Here is a 21,946-nt window from a genome sequence, read left to right as displayed (position 1 = left end):
AAATTGTTTAAAGATATAAAATATGAGTCTCCAACTCCCAGCGCGAGCGACACAGAAGACCGGCGATTTCTGCATTTTCAACTGAGGTACTGGGTTCATCTCACTGGGGAGTGCCAGACGATCGGTGCTGGTCAGCTGCTGCAGCCCGACCAGCGAGAGCTGAAGCAGGGCGAGGCATTGCCTCACCTGGAAAGCGCAAGGGGGAAGGGAATCCCTTTTCCTAGCCAGGGGAACTGAGACACACAACACCTGGAAAATCGGGTAACTCCCACCCCAATACTACGCTTTAAGCAGACAGGCACACCAGGAGATCATATCCCACACCTGGCCGGGAGTGTCCCACACCCACGGAGCCTCCCTCATTGCTAGCACAGCAGTCTGTGATCTACCGGCAAGGCAGCAGCGAGGCTGGGGGAGGGGCGCCCGCCATTGCTGAGGCTTAAGTAGGTAAACAAAGCTGCTGGGAAGCTCGAACTGGGTGGAGCTCACAGCAGCTCAAGGAAACCTGCCTGTCTCTGTAGACTCCACCTCTGGGGACAGGGCACAGTAAACAATAACAAATGCAGCAGCTCTGCAGACGCAAACGACTCTGTCTGACAGCTTTGAAGAGAGCAGTGGATCTCCCAACACGGAGGTTGAGATCTGAGAAGGGGACAGACTCCCTGCTCAAGTGGGTCCCTGACCCCTGAGTAGCCTAACTGGGAGACATCCCCCACTAGGGGCAGTCTGACACCCCACACCTCACAGGGTGGAGTACACCCCTGAGAAGAAGATTTCAAAGCAAGAATCAGACAGGTACACTCGCTGTTCAGAAATATTCTATCTTCTGCAGCCTCTGCTGCTGATACTCAGGCAAACAGGGTCTGGAGTGGACCTCAAGCAATCTCCTACAGCTACAACCTACAGCTGAGGATCCTGACTGTTAGAAGGAAAGCTATCAAACAGGAAGGACACCTACACCAAAACCCCATCAGTACATCACCTTCATCAAAGACCAGAGGCAGATAAAACCACAAAGATGGGGAAAAAGCAGGGCAGAAAAGCTGGAAATTCAAAAAATAAGAGCGCATCTCCCCCGGCAAAGGAGCGCAGCTCATCGCCAGCAACGGATCAAAGCTGGACGGAGAATGACTTCGACGAGATGAGAGAAGAAGGCTTCAGTCCATCAAATTTCTCAGAGCTAAAGGAGGAATTACGTACCCAGCGCAAAGAAACTAAAAATCTTGAAAAAAAAGTGGAAGAATTGATGGCTAGAGTAATTAATGCAGAGAAGCTCACAAACGAAATGAAAGAGACGAAAACCATGGCACGAGAAATACGTGACAAATGCACAAGCTTCAGTAACCGTCTCGATCAACTGGAAGAAAGAATGTCAGCGATGGAGGATCAAATGAATGAAATGAAGCGAGAAGAGAAACCAAAAGAAAAAAGAAGAAAAAGAAATGAACAAAGCCTGCAAGAAGTATGGGATTATGTAAAAAGACCAAATCTACGTCTGATTGGGGTGCCTGAAAGTGAGGGGGAAAATGGAACCAAGTTGGAAAACACTCTTCAGGATATCATCCAGGAGAACTTCCCCAACCTAGTAGGGCAGGCCAACATTCAAATCCAGGAAATACAGAGAACGCCAAAAAGATACTCCTCGAGAAGAGCAACTCCAAGACACATAATTGCCAGATTCACCAAAGTTGAAATGAAGGAAAAAATCTTAAGGGCAGCCAGAGAGAAAGGTCGGGTTACCCACAAAGGGAAGCCCATCAGACTAACAGCAGATCTCTCGGCAGAAACTCTTCAAGCCAGAAGAGAGTGGGGGCCAATATTCAACATTCTTAAAGAAAAGAATTTTAAACCCAGAATTTTATATCCAGCCAAACTAAGTTTCATAAGTGAAGGAGAAATAAAATCCTTTACAGATAAGCAAATGCTTAGAGATTTTGTCACCACTAGGCCTGCCTTACAAGAGACCCTGAAGGAAGCACTAAACATGGAAAGGAACAACCGGTACCAGCCATTGCAAAAACATGCCAAAATGTAAAGACCATCAAGGCTAGGAAGAAACTGCATCAACTAACGAGCAAAATAACCAGTTAATATCATCATGGCAGGATCAAGTTCACACATAACAATCTTAACCTTAAATGTAAATGGACTAAATGCTCCAATTAAAAGACACAGACTGGCAAACTGGATAAAGAGTCAAGACCCATCAGTCTGCTGTATTCAGGAGACCCATCTCACACGCAGAGACATACATAGGCTCAAAATAAAGGGATGGAGGAAGATTTACCAAGCAAATGGAGAACACAAAAAAGCGGGGGTTGCAATACTAGTCTCTGATAAAACAGACTTTAAACCATCAAAGATCAAAAGAGACAAAGAAGGCCATTACATAATGGTAAAGGGATCAATTCAACAGGAAGACCTAACTATCCTAAATATATATGCACCCAATACAGGAGCACCCAGATTCATAAAGCAAGTCCTTAGAGACTTACAAAGAGACTTAGACTCCCATACAATAATAATGGGAGACTTCAACACTCCACTGTCAACATTAGACAGATCAAGGAGACAGAAAGTTAACAAGGATATCCAGGAATTGAACTCATCTCTGCAGCAAGCAGACCTAATAGACATCTATAGAACTCTCCACCCCAAATCAACAGAATATACATTCTTCTCAGCACCACATCGTACTTACTCCAAAATTGACCACGTAATTGGAAGTAAAGCACTCCTCAGCAAATGTACAAGAACAGAAATTATAACAAACTGTCTCTCAGACCACAGTGCAATCAAATTAGAACTCAGGACTAAGAAACTCAATCAAAACCGCTCAACTACATGGAAACTGAACAACCTGCTCCTGAATGACTACTGGGTACATAACGAAATGAAGGCAGAAATAAAGATGTTCTTTGAAACCAATGAGAACAAAGATAACAACATACCAGAATCTCTGGGACACATTTAAAGCAGTGTGTAGAGGGAAATTTATAGCACTAAATGCCCACAAGAGAAAGCAGGAAAGATCTAAAATTGACACTCTAACATTGCAATTAAAAGAACTAGAGAAGCAAGAGCAAACACATTCGAAAGCTAGCAGAAGGCAAGAAATAACTAAGATCAGAGCAGAACTGAAGGAGATAGAGACACAAAAAACCCTCCAAAAAATCAATGAATCCAGGAGTTGGTTTTTTGAAAAGATCAACAAAATTGACAGACCACTAGCAAGACTAATAAAGAAGAAAAGAGAGAAGAATCAAATCGACGCAATTAAAAATGATAAAGGGGATATCACCACCGACCCCACAGAAATACAAACTACCATCAGAGAATACTATAAACACCTCTACGCAAATAAACTGGAAAATCTAGAAGAAATGGATAATTTCCTGGACACTTACACTCTTCCAAGACTAAACCAGGAAGAAGTTGAATCCCTGAATAGACCAATAGTAGGCTCTGAAATTGAGGCAATAATTAATAGCCTACCAACCAAAAAAAGTCCAGGACCAGATGGATTCACAGCTGAATTCTACCAGAGGTACAAGGAGCAGCTGGTACCATTCCTTCTGAAACTATTCCAATCAATAGAAAAAGAGGGAATCCTCCCTAACTCATTTTATGAGGCCAACATCATCCTGATACCAAAGCCTGGCAGAGACACAACAAAAAAAGAGAATTTTAGACCAATATCCCTGATGAACATCGATGCAAAAATCCTCAATAAAATACTGGCAAACCGGATTCAGCAGCACATCAAAAAGCTTATCCACCATGATCAAGTGGGCTTCATCCCTGGGATGCAAGGCTGGTTCAACATTCGCAAATCAATAAACATAATCCAGCATATAAACAGAACCAAAGACAAGAACCACATCATTATCTCAATAGATGCAGAAAAGGCTTTTGACAAAATTCAACAGCCCTTCATGCTAAAAACGCTCAATAAATTCGGTATTGATGGAACGTACCTCAAAATCATAAGAGCTATTTATGACAAACCCACAGCCAATATCATACTGAATGGGCAAAAACTGGAAAAATTCCCTTTGAAAACTGGCACAAGACAGGGATGCCCTCTCTCACCACTCCTATTCAACATAGTGTTGGAAGTTCTGGCTAGGGCAATCAGGCAAGAGAAAGAAATCAAGGGGATTCAGTTAGGAAAAGAAGAAGTCAAATTGTCCCTGTTTGCAGACGACATGATTGTATATTTAGAAAACCCCATTGTCTCAGCCCAAAATCTCCTTAAGCTGATCAGCAACTTCAGCAAAGTCTCAGGATACAAAATTAATGTGCAAAAATCACAAGCATTCTTATACACCAGTGACAGTCAAACAGAGAGCCAAATCAGGAATGAACTTCCATTCACAATTGCTTCAAAGAGAATAAAATACCTAGGAATCCAACTTACAAGGGATGTAAAGGACCTCTTCAAGGAGAACTACAAACCACTGCTCAGTGAAATAAAAGAGGACACAAACAAATGGAAGAACATACCATGCTCATGGATAGGAAGAATCAATATCGTGAAAATGGCCATACTGCCCAAGGTAATTTATAGATTCAATGCCATCCCCATCAAGCTACCAATGAGCTTCTTCACAGAATTGGAAAAAACTGCTTTAAAGTTCATATGGAACCAAAAAAGAGCCCGCATCTCCAAGACAATCCTAAGTCAAAAGAACAAAGCTGGAGGCATCACGCTACCTGACTTCAAACTATACTACAAGGCTACAGTAACCAAAACAGCATGGTACTGGTACCAAAACAGAGATATAGACCAATGGAACAGAACAGAGTCCTCAGAAATAATACCACACATCTACAGCCATCTGATCTTTGACAAACCTGAGAGAAACAAGAAATGGGGAAAGGATTCCCTATTTAATAAATGGTGCTGGGAAAATTGGCTAGCCATAAGTAGAAAGCTGAAACTGGATCCTTTCCTTACTCCTTATACGAAAATTAATTCAAGATGGATTAGAGACTTAAATGTTAGACCTAATACCATAAAAATCCTAGAGGAAAACCTAGGTAGTACCATTCAGGACATAGGCATGGGCAAAGACTTCATGTCTAAAACACCAAAAGCAACGGCAGCAAAAGCCAAAATTGACAAATGGGATCTCATTAAACTAAAGAGCTTCTGCACAGCAAAAGAAACTACCATCAGAGTGAGCAGGCAACCTACAGAATGGGAGAAAATTTTTGCAATATACTCATCTGACAAAGGGCTAATATCCAGAACCTACAAAGAACTCCAACAAATTTACAAGAAAAAAACAAACAACCCCATCCAAAAGTGGGCAAAGGATATGAACAGACATTTCTCAAAAGAAGACATTCATACAGCCAACAGACACATGAAAAAATGCTCATCATCACTGGCCATCAGAGAAATGCAAATCAAAACCACAATGAGATACCATCTCACACCAGTTAGAATGGCGATCATTAAAAAGTCAGGAAACAACAGGTGCTGGAGAGGATGTGGAGAAATAGGAACACTTTTACACTGTTGGTGGGAGTGTAAACTAGTTCAACCATTATGGAAAACAGTATGGCGATTCCTCAAGGATCTAGAACTAGATGTACCATATGACCCAGCCATCCCATTACTGGGTATATACCCAAAGGATTATAAATTATGCTGCTATAAGGACACATGCACACGTATGTTTATTGCAGCACTATTCACAATAGCAAAGACTTGGAATCAACCCAAATGTCCATCAGTGACAGATTGGATTAAGAAAATGTGGCACATATACACCATGGAATACTATGCAGCCATAAAAAAGGATGAGTTTGTGTCCTTTGTAGGGACATGGATGCAGCTGGAAACCATCATTCTTAGCAAACTATCACAAGAACAGAAAACCAAACACCGCATGTTCTCACTCGTAGGTGGGAACTGAACAATGAGATCACTTGGACTCGGGAAGGGGAACATCACACACCGGGGCCTATCATGGGGAGGGGGGAGGGGGGAGGGATTGCATTGGGAGTTATACCTGATGTAAATGACGAGTTGATGGGTGCAGCACACCAACATGGCACAAGTATACATATGTAGCAAACCTGCACGTTGTGCACATGTACCCTACAACTTGAAGTTTAATAATAATAAATAAATTTAAAAAAAAAAAAAGATATAAAATATTAGATAATGATACTTGCTATGGGAAAAACACAAAACATGAAAGGGAGACGGGAAATGTTGGCTGAAGGAAGAACTCCATGTTCATATAGGATGGCTGGGGAAGAGCTCATCGAGGTGACTTATTTGAATAAAGGCCTGATGAGATGAGGGTGGGGGTTTAAGACACTGAGGGTGGAGAGCTAAAGGAGAAGCAGCAGCTTGACAAAGGTCCTAAGGCGGGAGTGTGCATGGCATGTGTGAAGTACTGCAAGGCAGCCAACATAGCTGGAATTGTGTGAGCAAGGGAAGAAAAGCAAGAGCTTCTGAGGGGAAGCTGAGAAGTATCTCCAACAAGGCCTTATAGACCCTTCATAAGGACTTTGGCTTTCCCATTTATTAAGAAGGGAAGTAGCTGAACAGTTCAAAATAGAGGTATGACATCATTTGAGTTCGGTTTGAACACCAGCTCCAGGGTTGAGAACCAAATAAAGGGGTAAAGGGGCAAAAAGCAAGAAACCAGCTAGGAGGCTAGCAATGATCCAGATTAGAGATGATGGCACCACAGAATTGTTGGTGGCCATTAACGTGCTGAGAAGTGGTCAGATTTTAAATATATTCAGGGAGGAGAGCAGACAAAGTTTGTTGTTGAATTGGATGTGACTGAGATAGAAAACAGGGTCAAGGATGAACCCAAAATTTTGACTTGAGCCACTGGAATTGACTCTGCTGTGGGGAAAATATTTCAAGAGAACAGGTTTAGGGTTAGGCAAGAGCTCATATTCAGACATGCTAAATAGATGTCTGTTATACATACAAGTGGAGATTTTACCAAGCACTTGAATTATAACTCATTTCTGGAGACAGGCCCAGGCTGGAGATAAAACTGTGGGCATCATCAGCACATAGGTAGTACTTAGCCATCAGACTGGATGAGACACAAAGGGAGCAGGCATACAAAGAAAGGGAGAAGAGGTTCAAGGACCAGGCACTGAGGCACTCCAACACCGAGAGGTCAAAGAGACAAGGACTATTAACAAAGGAGACTGAGAAGGAGCAGCCAGTGACGTGGCAGGACAAACAGGAGAGTGTGGTCCCTGGAAGTCTATTAAGGACAGTGTTTACAGGAGGAGCAAGTTACTTGAGCAACTGTGTCAAATGCTGCTTATAAAGATAATCACATGACTTTAGAGGTAACTGTTAATCTTGACAAGAACAGACTGATGGAGTGGTAGAGGAGAAGTCCGACTGAAGTAGAATAAAAGTGAGTGAGAGGAGAGAACTAAAGAAAATAATAAACCTTGAGTATAGAAAATTCCTTGAGGTTTCACCTTGAAGGGTTGCTAAGAAATGGGGAGAGGGCTAGAAGGAAGACTGGAACCCTAGGTGACCTGCACTGAGTTCTCAGCAGAATAGGCCTTGTATTCACCAAGAGGGCCTATGACACACACAGTACAAGAATGACTGCTGCTAAACAGAAGCTGAAGCATGGATTCCTGCCTGCCTTCCACATATCCTTAAACAGCAATGGCCACATGGCATCTGTAAATATCTCAGCAGTGGTCTCCCATTGGCTTCTGCTGTCACATAACTCCCCTCTCACAGAGAAGGCTGTCTTGTGCCCTCCTGACACAGGTCCCTGGGCACGAGTTTTCTAACACAGTCCCATAGACAATCTCCCACAGAGGGGCAGAGGAAGACCTCCGGCTGTTCATTAAGTTGAGAAATCAAAAAGGAATGGCATATTCTCCTAGCCCTTGAGGAAGAAACTAATCACTAGCTCAGAAATATTGAGGCATAAGGCTGTTCTCAATTTTTGTATTTATTTATTTATTTATTTATTTTTATTATTTTTTTTTTTTTAGACAGAGTCTCGCTTTGTGGCCCAGACTGGAGTGCAGTGGCCGGATCTCAGCTCACTGCAAGCTCTGCCTCCCGGGTTCACGCCATTCTCCTGCCTCAGCCTCCCGAGTAGCTGGGACTACAGACGCCCGCCACCTCGCCCGGCTAGGTTTTTGTATTTTTTAGTAGAGACGGGGTTTCACGGTGTTAGCCAGGATGGTCTCGATCTCCTGACCTCGTGATCCGCCCGTCTCGGCCTCCCAAAGTGCTGGGATTACAGGCTTGAGCCACCGCGCCCGGCCTGTATTTTTTTAATCCCATCTACTTTTGAAACTACTCCTTGCAAGTCCTGACCACAGCCCTCTCGGCCGTCAGGTTTCTAGAAATGCCCAGAGCCACGACCTTGAAAAGCAAAGAACTGAGAAAATCAGAAATCCTTTGGCCTCACAGCAGAAACAAGGTAGCAGGTCTTTCTTCATGCCAGAACACTTTAAGGAGGGGGAATGACACCTACATCTTCTGATCTTAGTCAATTGCCATCAGTGCCCCTGTACTCACTGTTTCCAGCACTTTTTGAGGCCAAAATGGGAGGATCACTTGAGCCCAGGAGTTCAAGACCAACCCGGGCAACACAGCAAGACCCTGTCTCTACAAAAAAATTAAAAATTAGCCAGGTGTGATGGTGTGCACCTGTAGTCCTACCTACTTGGAAGGCTGAGGCAGGAGGATCACTTGAGCCCAGAAGTCGAAGGTTGCAACGAGCCATGATCACACCGCTGCATTCACTCCAGCCTAGGCGACAGAGGGTTTTTTTTTTTTTTTTTTTTTTTTTCTCTAACTGACACAGGATAGGCAAAGGAGGTTTTTGGTTTTTGTTTTTTTTTTTTAAGAAAAAGAAAAAAAAAAGGAAAGAAAAAAGAACTGTATGGACAAGTAACAGAAAAGCAATGTTAAGGTAAACCAAAGCATAAACTTAATCTCTTGCATTTTTCTCCTCCTTCTGATCTTCTAATCTTCAATCTGCTCCTCCTTTCCACAGCCAGAGACAGATCCCAGATATATCTTACATTATGCATTTGCTGTGTTACTGAAAAATTATGTGTGAATCCAAATTTGGCAAATTGAATCATATTTTAAAATCCTATTTAAAGAAAGTCCATAGTGAATAATCTGTTTGAAAAAGCAAGCATTCTTCTCAGAGGAAGGACCCGCACATACATTTCTTAATTTTTATTTGTATACTGGGCACTCACCCTGTACAAGGCTGTGTGTCAGGCACTCAGGAGACACAAATATACCCACAGCCCTCCTTTCCTTAAGAGTTTACCTTACTGCCTCAAGAGAGTCTGAAACAAATTATTTATTTTCAAGAAAAAGCTGAGAATAAGAAAAGCTTTTACTATAATTTATCAATTCTAAAATATACTTTTTTCACAGTTTTAAACTTCTGGATTCAGGAGGTGTGTTATAACTGATGCATCCTCCCATGTTATCCTCCAGGCTGCAGTGGTGACAGAGCTGCCACTGCCTCTAGATGCAAGCGGTTTGCAAGTGTTGACCCTTCAGTTATGTGCCATGTTGGAACTACATGTGTTGAGTTAAACTGTTGTTCAAAATGTGTTCAGAAGGATTACAGTATGATATAGAATTCAAATTAAAAATAATTGTACACATAGAAAGGTATGGAAATGGCAATGAGGCATGACTTTGTTATCAGTGAAGCAAATACTTCTCACTGGTGGAACATTCCTAATTCTATATTTTCCTGTAAAGCAACCACCATGCATTAAGTGATGACAAGGCAGTGTGTTATACTTTAATTGATAGTCTTTTGTTTCCTTAGTGGTATAAAAATAATGGTGTATCTGATAAAGAATGATGACTCAGATTCAGTGGAATACAGTAAGTATTGAGCCCCTACTCTGGGAAAAGAAATGCACTAAAAGCCTTGTGTATGTCAACTTACTTACCCCTTAGAGTAATGGTAGATATTATTCTGGTTTTACAAATAACCCCTTGCCCAGGCTCCACAGCTAGTGGGTCTGGAAGAGTCTGGACAGGAACCCCTGTGTCTGCTCTACTCTATCCCTAGCTAGGCAAATTCCTATGATGCCAGAACATTAGTCAGAGTTTGAAAGGTCAGCTCCTGCTACTCCACCCCTTCTCCTCCAGTCCTTACTCATTTCTCCCCACCCAGTGATGAGAACAAGATGCTAGAGTTTATCCCTCAGGCTAATGACCAAATCACCCATCTGGCCTTGGGAGAGCCCTATCCTAACCATAACTATCTTTTCTCCGCCTTTCAATTACCACCTTCTAATATACATAAACTTAAAATGGATTTTCTGCAGCAGCCTAAGGCACAAGTCTTCTCTATTTTGGCCAAACAGTTGCAAAATCCAGTGCTCCACCTTTCTTCTGACTTGATCACCCAACTCTACCATGTGTTTCCATTGTCAACTTCTTAGCAACGGCCCCATGAGAAACAAGAGTGAAGCAATCACACAAACTCCAATGGACAGGAGAGACTGGAGATTTAGTCTATTATCCCCAGGTTCTGTGGGCTGATGAAGGTTAGTCTTTTAGCTTGGGAAGCGTATAACATGACAAGCTGGGTATCTAAGTTAAAAAGCTACACTGGATGTCATGAACTGGAAAGCTAAAGGTATCTTTAGTCATATGAAACTATCTTCAACTGACACAGGATAGGCAAAGGAGGAAATATTCAAAAGGAAGAGAAAAACCTAATTTTACAATTTTAACTTTACCTACCCATTCTTTGCATTCTACTTAATAGAATCAAATCCATGGAGTATGTTCTTATTCCAACTTGCACATCACCTATTTTAAAATAAGAGTAGGGGAGTGGTGGACTTGGAAATCTCTTTTCCAAATTGACACAAGCAGGCAGGCTCTCAGGATTTCAGTTTAGAATAGAATCCAATTCTCCTAATATCTAGATATGAAAGTAATGTCTAAACAATAACCTATCTCACTGAACAACATATTGACCAAAAACAAACCTCTCATAATACATGATTCCAACTGAGATTTCTTTGGGAAAATCCAAATGAAACGATGAATTTGTCTTTGGTTTGTTCAAATACTACAATTTTCCATAGACACAGGGCCATACTAAATTATGTTCACAGCCTAATTTGTAAACATTATGCATCAAGGTTTTCATGTGCCACGAATATTAAATTAAATTTAAAAATTAACTCATATTATTACATTATGCTCATTCCTTCAAAAATGACTAAAAACAATTTTTTGACCATTAAAGTAGTATGGATTCGATTCAATCTTAATTCATCTTTAGACTTCTCCTGATAGGCCAATAGCTCACAACCACGTTTTTCCACTGATGTAAGAAATGGAGCTAGGTCAGGATGCTGCTAAGATAAGCAGGCATAGGAACATGAGTCTGAAAGAACAGAGTCAGGAAAGAAGAAACAGAAAGAAACCACAAATATGAGAATGGTGCCAAGATTTCAAGTCTGAGCAAAGGATAGGAGAATAAGAGCAATAAAAGATATAGAGGACACAGGAGAAAGGTGGCACAGGGTGTGGACGAAGAACGAAATGTTCTGTTGAACCTGATGAGTGTGATATGTATACATAGCACCTATAGGAACATGTCCACCAGGAAGTCAGAAAGGACTCACTGCACCTCAAAAGTCCAAAGTAGATACAGACATGGAAGCCAATCCCGAGAGAGACAAGCTGAAATCATGAGAACAGCAGAAATAACAAGAAATCAGCAGGAGAAAGCACAGAATTCACCAAAGACCCAACCCTGGGGCTGTTGGCAATGGGAGGACAGAGGAGTAAGAATCCGTGAAGAAGGCCAAGATGGAACAGGTCAGAGAGGCAGACAAACCAAGAGGGTTCCAGGATCTATGCTACATGCAAAAAGAAAAGTCACCTGCATCAGAGATCGCAGAAAGAGTAGGCAGAAAGCAGGATAAAAGGGCTACTGGACTGGGTGCTTTGTTAGTGTAGTGGGGCAGAGACCATTGTGATAAGAAATTGGAGATAGAAAGGTAGGAAAAGAAGCCATATTTGTCCACTCTCCCAATAAAGCCTGAGACTGTTAGAGAGAAAGGAATAGGACTGTAACTTGAGGGATAACATGAAACAGGAATGAATCAATATTTTGTCAACCAGAGGTTTCACCACATAATGAGAAAAGGCTTTATGTACATCTGGCACAGGTATGATTAAAGTATGGAAATAGACAACAACCATTCTGCCTATTAAAACTCTCGTGTTCCCCATCTCCTGCACGCACGCGCGCACACACACACACACACACACACTTTGTACTAAATAATGCCTTTACAATACAGATAAAAAAAGAGGGCCTGTATTACAATGAAAGCGTCATTCAAGGACTGAATGTCATAAACTATATATTTGGAAATGCACCTTGTAAGTTTTACATCAACATTTTACCCAAGAGATTATCTGTTAATTTTTGAAATGACCTGCTACTTTTATGTCTTTTGTTGTCTAAACTTGGCAGCACCATGGATCATTAGAAAAAATATCTATAAAAATATAATTAACCATAGTTAACTCCAGAGTTGTACTGAAAATATTAGTGGGCCGGGCGCAGTGGCTTACGCCTGTAATCCGACCACTTTGGGAGGCCAAGGAGGGCGGATCACTAGAGGTCAAGAGTTCAAGACCACCCTGGCCAACATGGCAAAACCCTATCTCTACTAAAAATACAAAAAATTAGCCGGGTGTGGTGGTGCACACCTACAATCCCAACTACTTGGAAGGCTGAGAATCACTTTAACCCGGGAGGCAGAAGTTGTAGTGAGCCAAGATCACATCACTGCTCCAGCCTGGGGACAGAGTGAGACTCTGACTCAAACAAAAAAAAGAAAAGAAAAGAAAATGTTAGCAAAGTATAGTATTTACACTGTGATACAAAACAACCCTTAAAACCTCCCAAATACTGAAGATCTTTCCCACATCCATACACTGTTATAGCACATGCTCTATGTTTACCTATAAATATTGCTTTTAATCATTAAATGGTTGACAAGGTTGAAGTTACGAGAAATGGTTATGAAAGCAGCAAATACCTGAGGTACTCACAGCTGTGGAGTAGGGGTTATGAGCTCCAGTATTTTCAGCCCAGCAGCCACATCCATAAAGAGCAGCCTGGGGAAAAAAGAAAATAGATATAATATTTCAGAAATATCATATGTAATTATTAGTTTTCAACAGAAATCATACCCATCTAATAAAGCCTGGTTTAATAATGATATAAAACAACTAGGTGATAATACCAGATGTTGTATATGACCCACCCGCACGATGCTTTTAATATTATCAAAACTATGTTTTCAGATATTTCATTCATCTAAAAACTTTCAGAAAATAGCAAAAGAAAGTTTCTTAGTGTCATCAGCAGTAATTTTTTCCTTCCCTGAAAAACTTCTCCCTTTTGTAATTTGTCAGCTAGCTGTTCCTCTGGCCCCTTAAAACCAATGTGGTTGGCTGAAAATAGTAGTTTTCAAACTAGGTGTGTGTCAGATTACTGGGGGAGCTTACTGATAAGAACCCTGATTCCTGGAAATTCTGATTTAGTGTCTGGGAAGACCTGGGAATCAGTACTGTTAACCAGGGTCATGGGGTACTGGGATGCAGCTGGTCCTCCTGCCATGCTCTAGGAAATCCTGCTTCAAGAGGGCCTTTTCCATGTCTGTGTCGAACTGGCACAAGAGGAAGTACAAACAGTCCTGTATCAAAGGGTCCAATATACACTCACCATTGTGCTAGAGTCGGCCAGATGAAAAGAAAGGAGGCAAAAAAGCCTCCTTTCTTTTGTTCAAGCTCATCACTTTGTTAGGTGGTAGAGCAGATTTATACATCTGAAACCATCAGGAACACAATAAGCTACTATGGTTTTATAAAAGATTAGGACGATCATTCCTATTTTGTTTTAATAATGCTACTTCCCTTCGATATCCACAATGACTTTTCTGACTTTGGGAGGGAAATCACAACTAACAACTTTTCCACTCCATAGTAAGAAGTAGAAATTAAAATTAAAAAAAAAAAAAACCTAGCTAGCTAGCTATCATAGAAAAATACAAGGAGGCATGCTCAACAGTTCATTACTACATGGTTGATAAGAATAAGAAACTTGAAACAACCTAAATGTCAATCAGTAAGGAAATGGCTAAATAAACTCTGGCATGGCAGTATGTGGAATTCATTGCAAAGGTTAAAAATAAAAGAATTAAGCTTTTCAAAAAATCTTTAAGAACAAATACAGAAAGATCTCCCAAACATATTGTTGAATTAAAAAAAAAAGCAAACTACAATACATTCAGTATTCCCTGCCATTGATGGAGGAAAAAGATACTCCCATAAAGCAGTACTGATACTTCCTAGGAGTTCATTCTGAGGACTGGGGAATAGGCTAAGACTGGGGATGGTGAGCAGACTTCAGCTTTCTATGATATTCTGCTATTTTTTACAAGGATCTTAGAAATCATTAGCTCCAATATTCTACCCAGAGCAGGAATCTCCATGAAACATCCGAGGCACTTCTGACACTGAGAACCTCACTACCCCATGTGGGAACACATTCCATTTTCGGACACTTTCCACTGGTAACAAATATCTGCTGTATCCTAACTTCCAACCACTAGTCCTGGCTCTGATCTCTGGAAGTATTGTTATCTCCCCAGAAAATCCTCTAATTTTTTAAAAACAGCTATTCTAACTCTTTTCTAACCCAAAGAAACCCAAATTTGTGAGCTGTTCCCAAGACTTTGCGATGCACAAACCCACCACTCTCTCATAATTACCCTCCTAGAGAAATAAGTCAGTGTCCAGGATAACCAGAGATGAAGTCTCCCATGTTCACGTGACCCACAGTTGCTGTTTCCAGATGTTACTGAAATACCCCTCTTAAAAGTAGAACCAAGAACTGAGCAGGATACTCTCAATATGGTAGACAGTGGGAAATCTGTTTACTGCCTCTGAAAACACCATGCTTCTAAAATACATGCTGGCTCAGGGTCAGTGTGGCAACTGAAAGCCCTTCAGAAGTGATTTAGAATATGAATTTATAAATAAACTAGCAGACCTGTGGGATAACTATTCAACTGGTACTCCCTAAAGCAAGTGCTGGATCAGCCGAAGTCTCAGAGAACACAAGAAATCAATGGAAGGACCCATTCTTCCTTCATTGAAAACTCTGAACTGCCCATCATCATCATCTTTTACATTTCCCACAATTAACATGACCAGGAGCCTGCACTCAAAAAATAGTAAATAAGGTCCCAAGGACACCTCTTAGAAAGCCAGGAAAGGTCATCTTTCTAGAAAAGAACATTTACACTTACCCTTTGTTCCTTCCCTTTAAGAAAATTCCCTTTATGATACTCTTCCTTAGTCTTAAGACCTAAAACTGTCTTCCTTCTTAACCTTCTGAAATTCACTGGGCTAAGACAGTGATAGGTAAGATAAAAGAATTAGAGGTTGTCCATCTCTTATCCACTTCTTTGGATAAAATATGGCAAGCTTAAGCAAGTCTTTAAAAACAAATTTTTAAAATCTTACTTCTTTTTGGTAGTAAAACTGTATTAAAATTTTATTAAAGCTATTATGCAGTAAAATAAGGTCATATAAATGATATTATTAATCTTCTCTGGGCCATAGTTTCCTCTTCTCTACAATAAGAATAATGAAAATACCTACCTCATATTGTCACAGGATCATGTGAATTAACATACTTGCTGAACACAGCACGTGCTTAATTAACACTAGCTCTAGCTGTTATTCCTAAGGGCTATAATATGTAATTTAAATGCATTTTGACATTGAATCTTCTACAAGTTTGTAAGGTAGCTGGTTATCCCCATTTTACAGAAGTAGAAAGTGGAGCTGAAAGATGTTAAGTAACTTGTTCAAAGTAAGGGGCATGGTAAGTGGGGAGGTGGGATTAGAATAGAGGTTTACCTGGATCGAGAGTCCACACTTAACCAGTAGACTCAACCGCCTGTTTGTGTGGGGGTGGGGTCAAGTTTAGGGGGACAAATGAAATATAATAATTCCTTTCTCATGTCCAAACTGTAAATTCAAATAATTACAGTAAGCTAAAGAAGCAAATAAGTTCTAATTCAAATTCCCATTTCTTATCTTCTTTTTTTTTGTTTTTTTTTTGTTTTTTTTTTTTGTTTTTTGAGACAGAGTCTTGCTCTGTCTCCCAGGCTGGACTGCAGTGGCATGTTTGGCTCACTGCAACCTCAGCCTCCCAGGTTCAAGCAATTCCCCTGCCTCAGCCTCCTCAAGTAGCTGGGATTACAGGTGTCAGCCATCATGCTCAGATAATTTTTGTTTTGTTTTGACACGGAGTCTCAGTCTCACCCACACTGGAGTGCAGTAGCGAGATCTCAGCTCCCTGCAACCTTCGCCTCCCAGGTTCAAGCGATTCTCCTGCCTCAGCCCCCCAAGTAGCTGGGATTACAGGCTTGCACCACCACGCCCAGCTAATTTTTGTGTTTTTTAGTAGAGACGGGTTTCACCATGTTGGCCAGGCTGGTCTTGAACTCCTGACTTCAAGTGATCTACCCGCATTGGCCTCCCAAAGTGCTGGGAATTACAGGATGAGCCACTGCACCTGGCCTAATTTTTGTATTTTTAGTAGTGATGGCATAAGCCAAAGTGCTGGGATTACAGAAAACAGTGAGAAAGTCATGGGGACTATAATGCATTGAAGGTGACTCTGCTGGCTTTTCTCTCACCTTCTCTACTTCTCTTTCTCTATGAGGTTTCACCATGTTGGCCAGGTTGGTCTTGAACTCCTGAACTCAACTGATCTGCCCACCTCGGCCTCCCAAAGTGCTGGGATTACAGGAGCGAGCCACTGCGCCTGGCCTCAAATTGCCATTCACCATCTGCACTGCTATCACATATCTACAGCAGGGTAATATGCTAAAATTTTTAAGTAGTTAATTGTGCATTTAACATACATTAAAAGTATCTAGTTTCAGCACACTTTAAAAAATAATTAGCCTTTGATATAACTTACTTTTGTATTTTGTTTCATTTGGGCTTGTCAAAAAGAACTGTTCTTTACCTCTCATCTGATACTTACATAGTTTCAAGTTTATTACATCTTCTCTATCCAAGCATTATAATCCAATTAAGCAACTGCATTTTCCTATAAGCCCTTTTACTCTTTTTTCACACTCTTTCCTGATTTTATAACTCTCAGAAGCTGCGTATTCATAAACTAGCCAAGTGAGGCAAATCAACACATAAATTTTACAGAAGTATTTCTTTTGCTCAGGACAGTTCTAAGTACAAGGGCAAAATAGCTTCAAGACTGTTAGACGTAATATCCTGCTAACATAGTCCAGAACCATCCTTAGTTCTGTTGTTGCTATTTTGCTAACCAAAACAAACAGAAAACAGTGAGAAAGTCATGGGGACTATAATGCATCAAAGGTGACTCTGCTGGCTTTTCTCTTACCTTCTCTACTAGGGTATCCAAATCTGATATGCCAAGCTTGATTTTCCTATTGCAAACTTGACAAATACACAGGACTTTATAACTCAAGAAAAATACCATGGCCAGACAAAGGCTTTTACAATGAGTTGAAAGCATTGTACACGTGGAGTAATCATTCCCTATACAGCCCCTTGTACACTCGGTAGAGTAGCACAGAACTCATTATTCTTCCCTTCCTCTTTTTCCTAGTCTAGGAATGTAAGCAGCTTACGGCAGATCAAGCAACATCACTTTGGGGTGTGCAGTGATATTCTCCATGAATTGGATCTCTCTGCTTCAAATAGTAACTAATCGTCATGAACAAAGTAACTGTGACATTGACTCTTCTTCAAATGTGACAAAGTACACAAAGCATAACAAGACACATTCCATGTGTAAGATGCCACCCAAATACTGAGCTTAAATGAACCCTTGCAACTAGTCCATGAGAGTCTCCAATTCATTTGTTCACTCAACAAATATTTATTAAGCCCACAAGTAATGTGCCAAAACTGGTTTATCCTCAGAAATCTTCCTAGATCAAATGGATTGTTAAATTTCATTCTCAGTATAAAACTAAAGACGGGAGATGGGGGGAGGGGCAAAGTGAAGAGGATGTGCAAATGAACTGGGGACAAGCAAATTTTACATAAATTAGAGCATCCTCCTTTCTAGATTTTTTAAGTGGTACTACGTGATGGTGACCTGAAATACTGGTTATTTTATAAAATGGCTGAAATGCTTGATCAGAGGAGGGATGTAAAGGGCCAAATGTCCCTATACATGGAATAGAGGAAATAAAAAATGTAACTCTAAAATCATTTATCCAACTAAAAAGCAAGCAGGATAGTCAAGTAGAGCTTGTTCCTAAAGAGAGTGATATTTACAGAGAGCAAATGGAAACCGGCACACATTTATGAAATTTCTACTAAATACCCAGGCCAGTGCCCAACCTGCTGAAAGTGGCAAAACTAGGATCACCCATTGTAAAGATGAGAAACAAACCAATTACTATGAGATAGGTTTTCTTAAAAACAGTCTTAAAAAGGTATTTGGTTGATGATTTATACTGGATGTTAAAAAACAATTATATTCATTTTTTGCTAAAGAAAAAATGTTCCCACTGGTTAAAAAATTGTGAGCTGGACCGGGCACAGTGGCTCACGCCTGTAATCCCAGCACTTTGGGAGGCCGAGGTGGGTGGATCATGAGGTCAGGAGATAGAGACTATCCTGGCTAACACGGTGAAACCCCGTCTCTACTAAAAATACAAAAAAATTGGCCAGGCGTGTTGGCGGGCGCCTGTAGTCCAAGCTATTCGGGAGGCTGAGGCAGAAGAATGGCATGAACCTGGGAGGTGGAGCTTGCATAGAGCCGAGATCACGCCCCTGTACTTCAGCCTGGGCAAAGAGTCTCCAGACAGACTCCAGTGAGACTCTGTCTCAAAAAAAAAAAAAATTGTGAGCTAAAAATTCCATGCTTTACTTTGAAATGCTAGTTTAAAAAACCCATAATTACTTACCTGCCCAACTCTCCCCGGATGTTTCAAGGCCAAGCCTCCACTGGAGACAGCAGCAGCAACATTCCCTTCGTGGTCCACAACCACAGCGCCCACCGTGTCCAAAGTGCCTGAGTCATTTTCCTGTAGAGCAAAAGTGGCACAAGTATTCACTAGGCATGGTGTGGGACAATCTGATATGATTACATAGCACTTTTCTGTACAATCATGACACAACAAAATCTAAACTAATCCCTAAGTGAAACACTGAGCAATCTCGTAAAATTACCTATTCTCAAGTTGCCATTTAAATCCTATTTAAGTCAAAATGTATTTTCCACAGAGAAATCCCGAACAAAAGGTGTCCTGTTGCTTTTCTCTAATAATAAGGCTATATTGTCTTTTTAATGGAGGACATATCACAATTTAATATAAATTACAGTATACAGCAGTGTCTCTTCATTCTTAAGAATTAAGTTCATGTTTGAGAATGTGCAGAGGAAAAGATCTGTGGCATAAATGAACCAATAAATACCCTTGTTAGTATTTCTTTAAGTATTATACACAAACATCTAATAGAAATACATTCCACACAATAAATTAAGAAAATGGCATTTACAATCTTAAAGTATACCACACTATCATCTTTCTCTTAGAGTTCCTTGTTTGTGAGAAACTTTATGGCAAGCTCCCTTTTCTCCTATAACAGTAATGTGCTTGCCAATTGTATGGCAGAAAAGTGTATGTTCTTGGAAGGCATCTTTGTGTTTCAATGTTTTGTTCCAGGTTCCACATGTTTAAGGCACTTAGTGACATTTAGAGACTATGAGCAGCTGTCTCCTACCTCCAAAGTTTCTGGTCACCTGTGCAAGAGAGACAAACACTACACTACTGGACAGAAATAACGATTAAGGGAGGCAAGAAAAAAATTCAGGAAAGAAGTCTCATATATTAAAAAGGGGGCTTAAGGTAGGTTTTTAGGTTAATAGTAGTCTTGGTAGTGTTCTTACGCTAGGGCATTGGTTTTCAAACCTTGCCCCTCAACCCTAGATCCCACCCTTACCCCCACCACCAGTAACCATGTAAGAGCCAGGCCCAACGCAGGGTTCAACATGAACAGCTCCCCATCCTGTGTGGTTTATTGCTCACACTACTGAGTAGGACTTGGTTGGTACTGAGAGATCCACAAGAAGCAAAATGACACACTAAAGCAATCACCAGAAAAGTCAATGAGTTCCTGGGGCCATCTCAGAAGCTGAGCAACATTGAAGAGTTTCTAATACTGGAAGCAGAATTCAAACAAGAGATTTTTCCCTAAAGCAAACTGGAAAACTCAGAAGTAGAGTGTGCCACAACAAAATTTTACATTAAGTCTGTTAGGAAAAGGTACTTACATGTAGAATTTATATTTCTTGCTCTAAATTCTAATTTCCCTTAAATATACTGATATACTATGACAGTACTTACTTTGATAGGAAATGTTGAACTGGCTGAAAAGAATGCTATATTCTTAATCCCTCTTTTAACCACAGCTGGAGAAAGTCTAGACAATGGATCCACATGATCATATCTCAGAATGCCATAGTTCTGCTCAAGGCATGTGCCCTTCAAGAATACTTCCTAACCTGGCCATACACTCCCTGAGGAAGGGTTTGATCCACTCCATATCACACTGAATTCAATAGACACTCAGGACATACTTATTTTTTAATTAGGATGCAGGATGTCTGTATCCCTGGTGTTACAAAACATGCCCAATAGTGAATAACATGCAATGCCATCCCAGTGTCAGGGCCAATTTTCTACCTCTGTTTCACAAGATTTGACTTCATGCAAATCCAGATGCTGTCGCTATCTTAGGGAAGACTTAACAATAACCAGACTCGCTCATTCAGGTTGGACAAAGCAAAGTCTATCTTCTCTGCTAGGTAAGATTAAGAACAGCAGTACAGAAATGCATTAAAAACATTTTATTCCAGAAAAGATGAATAATCTTAAAGAGAAATATACTTTTAAGAGGAATATTTGTTTTATAATTCTAATAAATAATTTCTAAATCTTTATATTCTTGCAATCTCGAGTAGAGAAGTGTTAGTTCCCCAGATGCTAAATTTGATGTCTTCTTTAGGAAGGCTTCTCAAATTTTAATGTGCACACAAATCATCAGGAGAATTTGTTTCAATGCAGATTCTGATGGAGCAATCTGGGAACTATCCAAGACTGCACATCTAACAATATTCCACATTATGCTAACGGTCTAACAGCATCCCACCCCAGGGGATCATTATCACCAAATACCTGCCCCATTCATTCTGAAGCAAACTATTTACAAGCACAAATCTGCTTAAGGAGAAGCGTAAACTACCTAAGGCTAACACTGTGCCAGTATAAAAGATTTAAGTTCTATCTTGCTCAACTGTCAACTGACAGCTTATCACCACTATTATACTACATGGATTTGGTATGTGTATTTTAAAATACTGATCTTACACCTTTAAAAAGCAAACAAATCTCATACAAATAAACAAACTGTAAAATAACTTTCCTCAACAATAACAGAAAAGTTAAGAAAGGGTATTCTTTTAAGATTATTTTTTGGAAATACTGAGTTTTTATTGAGAGACATATGCCAGTACTTTTTGCCCTTATTCTTTGTTTTAAAATTCTGGAAATTTTTACACACTTTTTTCCCTAGCCCAAGTAAGGTATAAAGTGACTGTCTCCATTAGGCCTACCAGATAAGGATGATTGCTTCCAGTAAATAACCAAATTGGGACTTTCATCCTATTTCACTGTCTAACCTTTGAGGGACAGTTATGTCTCTTTTTTACATTTTAGTTATTTTAATGAATAAAGATTATCTATATTTATGGTATACAGTACGATGTTTTGACACAGGCACCGACTGCAGAAATCAAGCTAATTAACGTAT

At 40.4% G+C, this 21,946-nt stretch overlaps 1 protein-coding gene across 9 annotated transcripts in view; it reads right to left on the bottom strand.

Annotated features, from left to right (window-relative positions):
* The window catches only part of TASP1 (taspase 1), a 255,191-nt gene that overhangs the window by 134,315 nt on the left and 98,930 nt on the right, over positions 1-21,946 (bottom strand). For 8 of the 9 annotated variants that reach the window (XR_005235672.2, XM_007960419.3, XM_073008437.1 and 5 more), the window contains 2 exons: positions 19,039-19,158; positions 13,090-13,168 (listed from right to left, as the gene is read on the bottom strand). Coding sequence is in view for 7 of the 9 variants with exons in the window: in XM_007960419.3 (XP_007958610.1) it covers positions 13,090-13,168; positions 19,039-19,158 (199 nt within the window). In the remaining 2 variants the exon portion in view is untranslated. The remainder of the gene's footprint in view (positions 1-13,089; positions 13,169-19,038; positions 19,159-21,946) is intronic. The other variant, XR_005235673.2, reaches the window with a different exon arrangement.

Source organism: Chlorocebus sabaeus, chromosome 2 (genome assembly GCF_047675955.1).
Source record: "Chlorocebus sabaeus isolate Y175 chromosome 2, mChlSab1.0.hap1, whole genome shotgun sequence".
Taxonomy (NCBI): Eukaryota; Metazoa; Chordata; class Mammalia; order Primates; family Cercopithecidae; genus Chlorocebus; species Chlorocebus sabaeus.
The sequence above is the reverse complement of the archived record's forward strand: the minus strand, read 5'-3'. Positions and strand labels throughout refer to the sequence as shown.